This window comes from Rhipicephalus sanguineus, chromosome 2 (genome assembly GCF_013339695.2).
Source record: "Rhipicephalus sanguineus isolate Rsan-2018 chromosome 2, BIME_Rsan_1.4, whole genome shotgun sequence".
NCBI classification, from domain to species: domain Eukaryota; kingdom Metazoa; phylum Arthropoda; class Arachnida; order Ixodida; family Ixodidae; genus Rhipicephalus; species Rhipicephalus sanguineus.
This window is the reverse complement of record NC_051177.1, coordinates 88,503,622-88,517,487: the sequence shown is the minus strand read 5'-3', so window position 1 is coordinate 88,517,487 and position 13,866 is coordinate 88,503,622. Positions and strand designations below refer to the sequence as shown.

Genomic DNA, 13,866 nt, shown 5'->3' with positions numbered 1-13,866 from the left:
TTGCAAGCTCAGTACTGACGCTCATTACCAATTTCGAGAAAAGAAATGGCAAAGCTTGCACGAAGCCGCGCAAGGCTTGACAAGGCGAAACTGGACGATTCTGAAGATTAATCTGGTGGCTTCTAGGTTGTTTCTAGGCCTTAGCTAGGTGATGAGGGTTGTTTCGAGGTTGCTTCTAGGTCGTTGCTAGGCTTTAGGTAGGCGATGCTGGGTTGTTTCTACGTTGATTCTCAGCGCAGAGAGGTTCGAGTTAAACCACAGACAGTCACAGACACGACACGGATGTCCAAATTCCAGAGACAGAAACTCGCGCTGACAGCAAGCGTTCGCACATCTACAGGCAAGTCGTCGTTGGCGTAGGCCTTCCGTCGCTTCGGCGTCTTCTCGCAGCCGCCGTTGCCTTTCCCGTTCCCTATTTGTTTGTTTGGTTCCGATAGATGAATGCCTAAAACCACCACGGGGCGTTGGGCTAACTGCTGCCTTCTTCATTTTTAGTGGACCAGTGGTAAGTTGTGGCATTTACCCACTTTCTGTGGCACAAAGCTCATAGGCCGCACAAATTACGGCTGCCCTAAACTGCTTCGCTGTTAAAGAATTGCACTAAGTCGCGCAAGGCTGGGTTACAGCATTGCTGCTGGGCATGTTTCAGCCTCTCTTGTGAACCATCTGTACTGAGTGCTTGGGGGGCGATTGAACGTGTCCCGGTTCATGATGATGATAACGTTCTGTCTACGACACACGGCAAACCCCTGCCATAACAGCTCTGCTGTCAAAATTCTACCTGATGCACATGCCAACAACTTTACATCCATAATGTCGGAAAATATATTCCCAAATAAATTAACGCACCCTAGTGGTTTTGTTGCCATGACGTTCACGAAGTGATAACTGTGATGGGCGCTCACACCTATAAGTCGCGGCATCTTTTCTGTAAACAACCAAAGAAACGTTGGCGACAGACTTTGAAAACAGACAAATGGATGGTTGAAGTTCGTTTAATTTCGAGCATGTTGGAGGAGACACGAAAAGAAGCTACGACTGCGGCTTGAAGAACACCCTGCCGCCTTAGACGTAGACTTCATCCTCATCATCAGCCCGACTACGTCCACCGCAGGGCAATGACATCTTCCATGTTTCTCCACTTAAACCGGCGCTGCGCTTGCTGTGACCATGTTATCGCCGCAAACTTCTTAATCTCATCTGCCCGTTAACATTTCTGCCTTCACCTAGCGCATTTGCCTTCTCGTGGAATCCAGTGTTTTGCTCCTATTGGCCAGCGGTTATCTTGCCTTCTCGCAAGATGCACATCCCATGCCCGTTTCTTCTTTTCGACTAAGGCGTCCTTAACACAGGTTTGTTCCCTGACCCACTCATGCTTTCTTCTTCCATGGCTCGCTGCGCCGTCCTCAATTTAAGCTGAACCCTTCTCTTAAGCATCCAGGTTTCTGCCCCGTATATGTACCTTTAGTCGCGTCCTGAATGCAGTTTCTTTCGTTTATGTGTGAGTGATACAGTTGCTTCAATGTCAACCTCGACCAGTCATTCAACTACAATTCATCTATAGCCTGCTTCCGTGAAACCCGAAAGTACGAATCCGATGATAAAGACAGGAGGGAAGGGAATGCCGGCCACGAAAAGGACAACAAGGCAAAGATGCCTCGTGAAACTACAAGATCCGACGAGTGGATCACTATAAAAAGCGAGCGTGATAGGCATACAGTTATAAATCTCCCCGCTACCCGTACGGTTCCCGATTCAACCGTTTCTGTTACTTCCAACAAGTGGGACTCATTGAAGAGAGCAACCTTTGTATGACGTACACAAATCAAATACCCCGACAACAGCGGAATATTTGCACAAACTCGGTATAAGGGCATAGCAAATAAAAATTCTGCTAGCGAAGCTACTGGTACTGAATCATTATTTACTGTAAGATTGAGTCATCTTATTTTATTCCCTCCTCTCCCCCCTCCCCCCCCCCCCCCTCACAAAAGCATTTAGCATTGATACTCTGAAAAACTAGGCCTTGTTTGTTTATGTAGGTGCATGTATGTAACCAAGCGCCTTCTAACAACACGGTTTGTAACTTAAGTCATCAGTTCACGATCCTTGACATAAAGTCAAGGATTAGAGCGGGCTTACGAGCACCAAGAACCAGCACGTTCTGCGCGTACTAATGACGGGAAGAATCCCAGCGTATCTTTTTCCTTGATCTTTCGGGTCAAGAATCTGTATACAATCTGCATTGTGCATTATGAATTTTATGGCGGACCGCTGCTGAGGGCTTGATGGTGCGAGCGATATGTCGACATTTATTCCGGGGCTCAGTAAAAGAACGTCTCCTAACAGACCAGTCATGGCCACTGAGGGCAGGTGTTATGTCCTGGCGTCCTTCAATACCCTTAGGCTACTATTCACCGTTATTGGCTGTTTCTCTCCCCTGACGTGCCATCCACGTGTGTGAGCATGTTTCAAGAAAACAGGGTGGTGCTATTATGCACGTATTCTTATACATTAAGCACAAATGTTAATTTTCCCGCAAGCTCCGTCACAGCATAAGCGTGTTCGTCACTTCGTTGAATTTCTCATTCCCTTTAAGACGGGGAGCTGCTTAAGCCGGACGTAAGGTGTGATCCGTGGCCTAGAAAAACCTCGCCTAGCGATGACGTCACTGCGCGTCGCCATGGCAACCCATAGCTACTAGTGTCGCATGGCTGTGCTCGGTTGAGCTTGGATACACGTGTAATACCGATCGATGGCCAATCGATACGCAATCTCTACTGATTAATAACTAACCAATGCCGATTACAACCTCGACGAAACCAGATGAGCATTACTTGGCCAATTTGGACTTTATCAGGACTAAGGTGTGCTGGAGCTGTGATTAGAGCATACCACATGATGAACAAAAAAGATGCCAGTTTTATTGCTAAAGCAATGCAGCACTCAAAAATAGGGCGGCACCGGCATCACGCACATCCCACGAAAAAAAATTAAGATGTGTGGGAACAAGTAGCATCATATTGAGACGGTAAATAAGGGCGGTGCAGGACCGCCGAATGGATTTGTCAAGTTGCCAGTATTCATTTCAATCGGCCATTCTCAACGTATTCCAGTTGAACGATCGTGAATGGTAGCGCCTGCGAACAGGTGCCTTACTTTGTGCGTTCGTCTTAAATAATCAACATGACAAATATTTGCAGATATAGACACACGTCGCGAGTATAGTGTCAGTCACGATTTTTTATTTTAATTTGGTGGCGTTGGGCCCAACGACATAGTTTGAAGCTTTCTACTAGGCCGGAGCGAATAGCACGCTGCTCTTCATAAATATATTTAGATAAGCATATGCAGGGTAGCCAACTTCTTGACACACTGTTAGCCCGATTCATATCGCTGTTAGGTTGCAGGCATAGCCCGTACTCATCTATTCTAATATTGAAGCCTGAAACTGTTATTATCTTAGTTCAGTTATAAAAAGCTGTGAGAATGGCGTCTTATTTAACAATTTCTACTGCCGTGTACTTCATTTTTGTGCGCAAGGAAGCATGTTCATGCATGGTAAGCATTTCTCGCAACATGTAGAGGACATTTAGCAGAATTCCCACAGCGTTTCATGTAACTGCAACATTTTAAACAAAGTCACCGCCTCTTTCGTGACCCTTTATCGATTACGCCATAGCATGGCGATCAGATTGCATAGCTAGAGCCACATGCATCGACCTGCAGTGCCTCCTGGCACTAAATTGATTGAGGAGAAAACATCATGCACCTCCTCCCCCTTCAGTTGGTTTTATATAAAGTTAATACGGGGAAAAAAACAATGCTCTGAAAATGGTGCTTCATAGGAAACACCGTAGCTTGTAAGCAGGTGCTTACTTTGCTGAATTTTATCAAGAGCAGCGTTCGGTCTTCAAGGATAGACGTTACATCCCAAGGGATGTTGAGGGCATTAACATATGAACACAAAGAAATTTAACACATATGAACAAAATTGAAAGAATTGAAGACATATGAAAGAAATATGAACACATATGAAGACGAGGAAAATATTCAGCATTTTTCAGTAAATTTCGCCTCTCATGGCTTTGAAGAAAGTTTCTTTTGACACTCACTCTTTCTTTGTAGTTGTGCTGCCGGAAGAGGTCGTAGCATTCGTAGTTTGCAATTTATATATTTTTTATATGAACGCGATAGCGTTAAAGAGCTCACTTCGCAGAAATTCTGGTGTCGGCGTCGGCGTTGTTGGTTGTGAGCAAAAAATCAGCGTTCTCCGTGAGCGAAAATTCGAGCTAGATGCAAATAAAGAAATAATGAAAGATCTTCGGTTCGAGTTGGCTCCGCGGCGCGGTGCGTTTAGCCGCTCAGCCACCACACACACATCCTCTAGCATACTAACCGCGAGCTATTTATATACACCACTTAGCGTTGGTGGTACGCACGTCTCGGAGGTTCTTCAGCGGCTTGACTATCACCCGCGAGATGGCGCAAAGGGCCCACAGGCGCGCTTTGAAACAGCATCGCTCCGCTGTGTGGCCGTGTTTCGTCGCGCCGCATGCATGGATATTGGAGCCGGAGGGCGTCCGCACTTTGGCTTTCCTTGCGACACGCTTTAGGAAACGACCAAGAAGCGAAGCCAGGTTAACGATTAGGAAGGCGATACGAACACGGTTCGATTACGCTATCGCGTTCTACTCTCCGAAAGCGAAGCTCAAGCGTCCTCCAAGTTTCTTGTAGTACAATTAATTTCTATAGAGACAAATAAACACCGTTGCCACACAGTTATGCTGGCGCTCAGCTGTACAGTTAGGTTTCACTACACAGAAAAAGAAAATGTTGTACCGCGCACATGAAGGTTGAAGGTTATTTCGCTCCCATTACTGAAACGAGGAGCAGGAGCAAAGGCTACAGAAGCCTGACAAGGGGCTCTCTCTCCTGTGGGAATTCAGCAATAGCGGTGCAAATGTTAATGCATAATATATTATACACTTCATATCAAATTAATGCCACATGAGCAGCATAGAAGTAAGCACGTGATGTAAAAACAGAAAAAAACACACATATAACCTAAATTAGTCCGAATCAGTAGCGTGAAATGCAAAAGAAATACGTGCATTATTCAATAGTTAGACAGATTTACTAAGAATCTGTAGATGGGATTTCCTGTGTCTGGGATAGAAAATAACAAATGAAACGTAAATGAACTGCATTATTCAATTCGACACAAACCATAACAGTATGCCATGACAGCGCCTCTTCTCTTTTTCAGTGCCTGGGCGAACGCTCTGCTCGGGCCGTCGAGCGCGCGCTCCGCGTCCGCTCGCCGCTGCCGCGTGGTGGCGCTGTGCAAGTAGACTACGTAGAGTCACTGGAAAATCAGAGTACCGCAAAGGTAGGCTGCACGCGGGCAACATTGAGCGGCGGCGGCCATTTCCCTTCCAGACCGTCCGGCGCGTTGCTAGCGTGTGTTGAGAAGTGACCGATCTTTTAGCCTCGGTGCCGTGTTACGCTCGGCGGAACGGCATTACGTGTGTGTGTTTCTTCAAGAGGATATTAGAAGTGACTTCGAGTCATCGACAGGTATGGATTGACTGCGCGGTTAGCGGTGTAACTAATGAAACGTATGGCGAATGTTGCCATGTGCTCGCGAACTCTCTTCATGGCTTCATCGGTCTCTTTTCGTGTCACGCCCGTGTGTGTTCGCTAGGTCCGGAGCTGTAAACATAGTTGCATTATCGCAGTGACATCGTGCGAGATGCCATTTGCTTCGACATTTGGTGAATCTTGACTTTTTGCGCTAGCTTTGCAGTCGGTGTTCAGGTTCACTGCACTCGAGAACGTTATCGAACAACATCGAGAACATTCAACATTGCGTCCTTCGACTGATCGTTGACGCATAGCTTGCTTGCGCACCATGCTTGCTGTTCAATTGGTTGATATGTGTAATAGAAGTTGTGTGTGTACGGTAATTGGAAGTTGTGCGCGACGTCTTGATTCGGAACGCCAGCAGCCGAAGGCACGGGCGAATCGGCGTGCGGTAGGTAAGGTGCATCTTATCTTGCGATAAGTAGAAAATAGGTCATCAAAAATGATTGACATCACTACTTAATTGTTTCATTTCCTATTTCTTGTCTCCTTAATATTCCCAACTTTGCAATGAATATGCAAATATTTTGCTGTGTTCCGACAAACAGATTTTTTTGGCGTTGCCATTGCGTAAACAGCTGGGATTCGGTTTCTGCACTGCTGCATTTTTTTTAATAATTCACTCTTATTAAAACTTCCTCGGCACGGTGCTTTATGTTCTTTTGATGAGATCGGAGTTTTTAAAGCGCATGCTACTGCAACACGGTATGTATATAGACCTAGGGCTCGCATAAAATCGACTCCCTCAATGCGTGGGATCTGCCTTTTTTTTTTGCTGTTACCATTTCTCACCCACCATACAGTACTTTAAGGGTGCGCTCGGCGCAATGCAGCATTAGCAGCATTTCTTGCAACAAATTTAAATATACGCTTGATAACATTGCCCTATACCAAGTTTATAGTTCCACGCTTCTGTTTTGTGCAATGGCAAATGATCGCGCCACAATTGCCTTCAAGGTATACCAGTAAACGGTTATTATTTTATTATATCTTCGATTTCGCTCTCGTGTGTGACACGCTTATAACTCGGATAGCATGCGTAATCTGTTCAACAGATCGAGATATAAACAGCCGAGCAAATAGAAAGGTATGTAGTTTTCAATATCGCTGACCATAGCGGACCGAAAAGGTGAAGTATCCTGTCGCATAAGATCTTTTCCAGCAAAGTTAGTGCAGTTCACTGCAGGAAGGAGTGTTATTCGAGGGGGGCGAATTCATTCCGGCCAACTATGCAGCCACGTAGAAAGGCGCTCTTTGACATTCATTTTTCCCACACGGCTTGCAAAAATAAACGAGATTCCCAGAGTAGCTCACCAGTAACGTTCGATTGCTGGTGAGCTACTCTCTTCTGGCATCTGCATGCAGTGGCGTAGCCAGGGGGTGGCACACCGGGCCCGTGCCCTCCCCCTCCTGATTTTTTTCCCGTGGCATACATAGCACGAAATAACACTCGACCGCATCTGCCTGCCAGGCCCCCACTTCAGATCAAGGAGGTGCCCCCGCCCCCCCCCCCTCCCCCGAAAAAATGTCTGCTTACGCCCCTGTCTGCGTGACGCGTTTAAAAGAGCGACGAAGTTCCTCTGGGGACGCTGGTACTGCTAAATGTCCGGCCACGCTCTGCATTGAACGCGCCTGCACCAAAAGCGCTTGGAAGGGATATGGCGGCGAGAGGTCACGTGGTGCGAGTAAGCCAATCGCGGCGGCGGCGGCGCGCGGAAAACAGATGCGATACTCTGAAATTTTTCCAGTGACTCTAAGACTACGTTTGGGAGCCTTCATGTGCACGCCTTCGTGCCTACGGAGGCACGGAGGCGCGCACATGAAGGCTCTCTAAGACTACGTTACTGAAGTGCTGATTCTGGGAGACTTCAATGGACACATTCAAGAAATTGATGGCTTCCTAGACTTCAATGGGAACCTCATGCAGCAATGTACAAGGAGGCACAACCTAGAAGTAGCAAACCTTCGGCCAGATTTCGAGGGAGAATTTACATGGTGTGCCAGAAACAGTCGTACCTGTATCGACTATGTGCTTGTCTCATCGCGACTGGTGTGTCAAGTCAAGTACATCAGCATTGATGAGGAAGGAGACTTCAGCATTGGGAGCGACCACAACAGGATCAGGCTAACTATCTGCTCCTCCACATGGTGCAAAAAAGAGCGAGAACACCGGAAGCCTGGGAAACGATTCCTACCTGAGGCGGCCTATGAAGACATTGCTAAGGAATTCGACTGCAACCTGCAGACCTCCAAACCTCTTAAGTGTGAAGAGTACGTGGAGGAACTGCAGCGCTTAATGCGGCAATACGAAGTTCGCACCAACTCCCGTGGAGGGGTGCGGCGAAAAGGATCGTGGGATGAAGAGGTGCGGAAAGCCTTGGATGAGCGAAAAGCGGTGAACCGCCTGCACAGGAAAGCTGTGAAAACCCTTTCCGCAAGTGAGGCTCTCCAAGCATGGCAGGAATACCTAACCTGCGAACAGGCTATGCAAACAAGTGTCCAAAGCAAAATCGCCGAGCACAATAGCCGTCAACTCCAGTCTTTCACAGCGGACGGCCGCAACGGGGCCAGGAAGTTTTGGACCTACGTGTCATCTCTAGATGGCAAAGCCAAGGTACCTCAAATCCGGCACGAGGATACGGGACAACCAGTATCTGACATGGGCAGGCACCTAGCGGATCACATGCGTAAACTGCACGATGTCGGCAGCGGCGAACGGGAGGTTGACTCAATCGAATACCATCCCATAAATGAATACCGCCTGAGCAATAACGTGAAATGGGAAGTGAGCCGTCCAGCTCTAGACCGAGCGATTGCACGAATAGGAGCACACACCGCCCGAGGGCTTGATGGCATACCTGCGGGACTGATCAAATGCTTAGGAGACGAGGCAAGGCAGAAATTGGCGGACATCTTCTCGGGCATTATGACAGGAGAACCAATACCAGAGGATTGGCTATGTGGCCGAGTAATCCTGGTGCCGAAGAGAGGAGGGGATGCAGGGCTGCTACGGGAGTACAGATCACTCACAGTTACAAGTGTGCTATACCGAACTTTCGCACAAATATTAAAGACATGGATGAGCGGCTGGGCAGAACACGACGACAAGTTGACTGAGCTACAGAATGGTTTCCGAAGCAGACGGCGCCTCGAGGACAATGCATTTGTGCTCACACAGGCTATCGAGATAGCACGCAAGGAGAATAGAGGGCTATACACTTGTTTTCTCGACGTCGCCAAGGCCTATGATAGCGTACCTCATGACCCGTTGTTTCACTGTATGACACAAATTGGCATGCCGAAGACATGGGTCAGTGTACTGCGCCGACTATACACGCACAATACGGTGGTTGCGTGCTTTGCCGAAGCTCAAGCTGAACCAGTGAAGGTGATGCGAGGTCTCAAACAGGGATGCCCGTTGTCGCCGCTGCTGTATATGCTGTATACAGCCAGACTGGAGAGGATGCTGCTGGAGGATGGAGGGGGATTCTCGCTAGCTCACTCCTATCGCGGAACACTCGTGCCCTGGAGACTGCCGGGCTTGGTATATGCCGATGATATTGTTCTAATGGCTGACAATGTGGGATACCTGCAGCATCTCGTCTCAATATCGGCAAATCACCTGAGCAAACTCGGATTGTGCTTCAACGCCAAGAAATCAGTGGTGCTGGTGTTCGCAGGCACGGACACATCTGCGGTGGTGTCGCTGCCGGAAGGTGGGCAGATTCTGTGGAAAGATGAGTACAGGTACCTCGGTGCACAACTGAGCACATCGAGCCATGTCCTAGATATCCACGAGGAAAACATCCATCAGACATCACGCAAAGCGGCGAACGTGTTGCGCAAGCGAAGTCTCTGGGGCTGCAACCGCTTCCTGCTGGTCCGAGAAATGTGGAAGTGTGTGCACGTCCCATGCCTCTCGTTTGCCAATGCTGTGCTCACCTTCCAATCAGGAACTAGACAGTGGCTGGAGCGAGGGCAGCGAGAGTTTGGTCGACTGGCGTTGGGCTGCCACGGACGAGTTGCCATAGAGGCCATTCAAGGAGACGTGGGGTGGTCGTCGTATGAGGCTCGAGAAGCCAGGAGCAAGATCGCCTACGAGGGCCGCCTGCGTCTCATGAACGACCGCAGGTGGGCACGGCGCTTGTTCCGCTACACACACTCAACCGGAACGAGGACTGAATAGGCTGCGCGGTTGCACACCCTCCGCCGAGAGTTCGGGTTCTTCGCGAAGCCCGTGACGGCAACCAGGGAGTGCCAATGGGCCCGGGCCGTTCAAGAACAAGTACGGGAAGAAGAAAACGAAAAATGGCGGAAGGCGATGTGTTCCAAGACAACACTGACGGAGTACCGCAAGCACAAAAGTGTTATAGAAAAGGAACGCATCTACGACACAAATGGGGGTAGTAGCCTTTTGTTTGAAGAGCGGGCTGGGGCACTGCGAACACTTGTGTACCGCCGCCGATTCGACGAAGCTACCGACGACACGAGGGCTTTATGCCGGGTGTGCGAGCAGGAAGAGGAAACCATCCCCCACCTTGTACTACGCTGTACGTTTTTGTGCCCCCGCCAGCGAGAGGGCACTACTCTGCCCGAGGCACTGGGGTTCAACGTTACTAGAACAAACTCAGTTTAAAAGCTCCGCCGGCAAGGGCGTCCGCAGAACTTTTTCCAGGGGGGTGCATCAGCAGAGGGTGGGGGAGGGGGAGGGGGGGGGGGGCATACAGCATAGGTAGCTTTTGTTTCATTGCCATGACATGGCCAGCAAGATTAGTCCATAGCAGTATGTAACGTGCAAAGTTGGCTGGTAATCCTGAATGATGTTTCACGCGGATATGCGGGACTGGAGTGTGCTAATCAAGCTGTGTAGCTTACTGCTACTGCATAGAAAATTAATATCCAAAATTCCAAGGGGGGGCAGCTGCCCCCCCTTGCACCCCCCTCCGGACGCCCATGTCCGCCGGAGAGGCGGTCCGCGTGGCGGTCGTGAGAACTAGTGGCGCTGCAGTCACGTCTAGCTTAGCTCCCGCGGCTGGCGCTTGTTGTGATCGGCGCCGCCGTTGTATACGAGCGCACGTGGGTTACAGCGACGTCTGCGTTTTGTTCGCTCGTCATTTTTAAGTGCGAATGCACTTTATAAGCGACCCTGAATCCGCCGTCCCATAGCAACGGCGCGAGGAAAGGAGAGGAGCGTCTGTAGCAACGGCGCAGCGACGTCACACCCCACGTGACTGCGCGCGCTCCGCCTCCTCACCGCGGTTTGCGCGGGCGCGCGCCGGCTCCGCACCACTCTTCTAGGTGGCATTGGGTGCAGTGCTTCGCCGCTCCTTCTCTCGCCGTTCGCTCTCTCTTCTCCCTGCGCCCCACTCTCCCGTCCGCTGGCTGGGCGCCTCTCGAAATGTGTGCTCGAGACGCCGCTGTGAAACGCCAACGGCGACCACAAGGCTGAGATTATGGCCGTCAGGTACAATGACAACACAAACAGGTGCTGATGAATGTGTAAATAAATGGTTACGGTACAAATCCTCGTCTCGTCATTAATTTACGCCATTAAAATTACTGCGCCGTGTACTCTCGGCGCAAGAAGTGCATTCGCATTTCCTCACGATTCCCTTCGGGGAGGTGGGGGCATTTTGCAACTGTTCTTGACCAGGCTTAGCGTCTTGTACGAAGACACGTGCATGATGTACGAAGCGTAACGAGGGCGAACAGATTCACGGTGCGGTATGCTGACTTGCTTTGCGCCGGGCTGCAAGAGCGGCTACCGCAACGACGACTCCGCTTCACGACACTTCTTCGTACCTCCAAAAGACCCTACGCCATTCAAGCTTTGCATCACAAAGATAGGAAGGTTACTGCGAAATGCAAGGTCTGTGGCGTTCATTTTGAGAGTGACGACATTGTAAAGCACTATCGTCGTGTCCTTGCGGGACAAGAAGTTTTGATACCACGTGGAAAGTGGCAACTCGCGCCCGGTGCCGCGCCGCGCTTGTTCCGAGCACTTCCACCCCATATTTCAAAGCCAAAATGTTCGGGGTTTCGGCACAAATCGCCCCCCCCCCCCCCGAAACCACACGGCGTCCCGCAAAAGCCCAGTGCTCAGTTTGGAGGAGCCGCCAGATATGGAACAGCAAAACGAAAGGCAGGCGATTACCTATACCTATATACGCTACCGAGACTGAGAGTTGCATCACACTGACATTCGATCAGTTGTCAGCTCTCGCTATGCCTTCAAAGCAGTGGATTTTCGAGAGATTTTACGACGACGTATCGAACAAGATGTGCGGAATATTTTAAACTCGCCGGCTCGGGAACGGGCTGCTCAGCGCAAAAATTTGACACGGTACACATAGAAAAGATTAGAACCAGCGCTGGTCCTCGTCTTTTCTATGTGTACCGTGTCAAATTTTTTGCGCTGAGCAGTTTAATAATGGAATACCAACTAGCCCAATCCCACACTTTGCTTCGGGAACGGAGACTTACTTGTGCAAAAGATAATTGTAGTTGACGAGCAGTTTAGCTGCGTAGTGAACGGCTACAGCACGAAACGCAAACGGCTGTCGTACAGTGTAACAAGTGCTGCGGGCATGGAACATCTGCTCGGTCAAGTTGAAAAACTGAAGTTGAATACTGACGACCCTTCTAGCGACAGAGTACGCGCGAATAACTGCTCGGTGCTCACATCACGGCCGATCTGTTCAAATTGTTTAAGGCACCGTATAAGGATGCGACGTAGAAAGATGAGACACCGAAAATACAACTATCCGCTGAAAAAATTGCTCAGAGACGACATCTATTCGATGTAATCGCACACTGAGATTTCATTTACCGAGTTCTCGTAAAATTTTCTGATTTTGGGTCAGTATCCCTTTAACCGTCGCGAAAACGTGTCTTGTAAACATTGCAAAGCATTGGTGATGTTTTTCGAGAAAGTTTTTTTCAATAAATTGTAGACAAAATGAGTACAGTTTTTCTAGAACGTTTTTGTATCTCGAGTAAGTACGCTTCTTTGTACACTATAAAGGCTTTTACAGACGTGTTGGGTTGTTCTTGGTCTAGATAAGACGGCAGCGGCTAAAATTGTAGTGGTAGTTATAAAAATTACGCTGAAAACCCTCATTCGCTTAGAAACTCCTATGCTTGGAAGTTAAGTGCAATGTAGACAGCTCAAATATTGTCACAGGGTCGTGACGTCGACGAATGCAGCAGTCAGCAGGTCCGAGATGAAACTCTTTATTTGGCCGAACTAGTGGCCGGGAAACTGAAAATCAAACTACAGCAATACACTGATAGCGGCGAACAGAGCGTCGACCGTCGATCAACTGACAAGTGGTCTAGTGCGTCTGCTTTTATACAGGTGCTTTCGAACTCTCCAGCGATATCACTGGTGGCGGCGTTATCTCTCGACAAAGCTGGAACATTCGCGTGCGGCGCGCAGTCTTACCAAAACGATCCACTACAATCGTGAAGCTTCTCGAACACTGCTTCGCGGAAAGCGTCGAGCGTTGATAACCGTCCTTGCTGGTCAAACCCGAATACATCAAAATAAAACAAGAAGTGGGCGTGGCAATATAGATCGAACATCGATTCTTAGCCAATCAATGAAGAACGCACGCGGGCCAATGCATACAGAGGACCTTATGCATATCCACCTAATTAGTACAATTAGAAAGTTACCGCACAATTGCCACGAGCAACTGCGCGGCGGACCGCAGCGTTATGCCGTGGCAGCAGACGACGCGCCGATAGTGGCGCAAGACGGGACTGCAGCGCCGCTAGTTCTCGCGACCGCCGTTCGGACCACCCTCCTCCGCTTGCGGAGATACGGAGCTTTGAAACTGAGTTTGTTCTAGTAACGTTGCTGGGGTTTGCGTGCACGAGTGACACGGTGCTGCACGCAGGCGATGAAGCGGCTGGTGCAGTGAACTATGCAGCAGTTCGCAGCACCAAAGCAAGGCTGGTGCGGTGGTTGCGAGCGACGCAGCGGTAGTGAATTAGCCGTACAGACTTATTTACGGTGCTGTGTGTGGTTTTTTTTTTTTTTTTGTTCGCTGGCTAGGGCAAATTAATCTTGCCCGCCCGATACAAAGGGAATGGCCCCAAATCATCATCATCATCATCATCCTCACGTAGGCTCCCTTAGTCTACGGGAAGCTAGCGCTGAACCGCCGCGCGTATCACGAAGCTCACGAATTCGTGTATGCATGCGAGTGTAATTGC

The 13,866-nt window shown here is 49.3% G+C and overlaps 1 protein-coding gene across 1 annotated transcript; it reads left to right on the top strand.

Annotated features, from left to right (window-relative positions):
- Nucleotides 1-7,567: 7,567 nt before the first annotated feature.
- On the top strand, nucleotides 7,568-9,832 carry LOC119381728 (uncharacterized). Its single transcript, XM_037649495.1, has one exon. The coding sequence runs from the start codon at nucleotides 7,568-7,570 to the stop codon at nucleotides 9,830-9,832; it is 2,265 nt and encodes a 754-aa protein (XP_037505423.1).
- The last annotated feature ends 4,034 nt before the right edge of the window (nucleotides 9,833-13,866 follow it).

Bases quoted from the DNA above. Each gene is read 5' to 3' on its own strand.
- LOC119381728 (XM_037649495.1), top strand. From the start codon at position 7,568: ATGCAGCAATGTACAAGGAGGCACAACCTAGAAGTAGCAAACCTTCGG.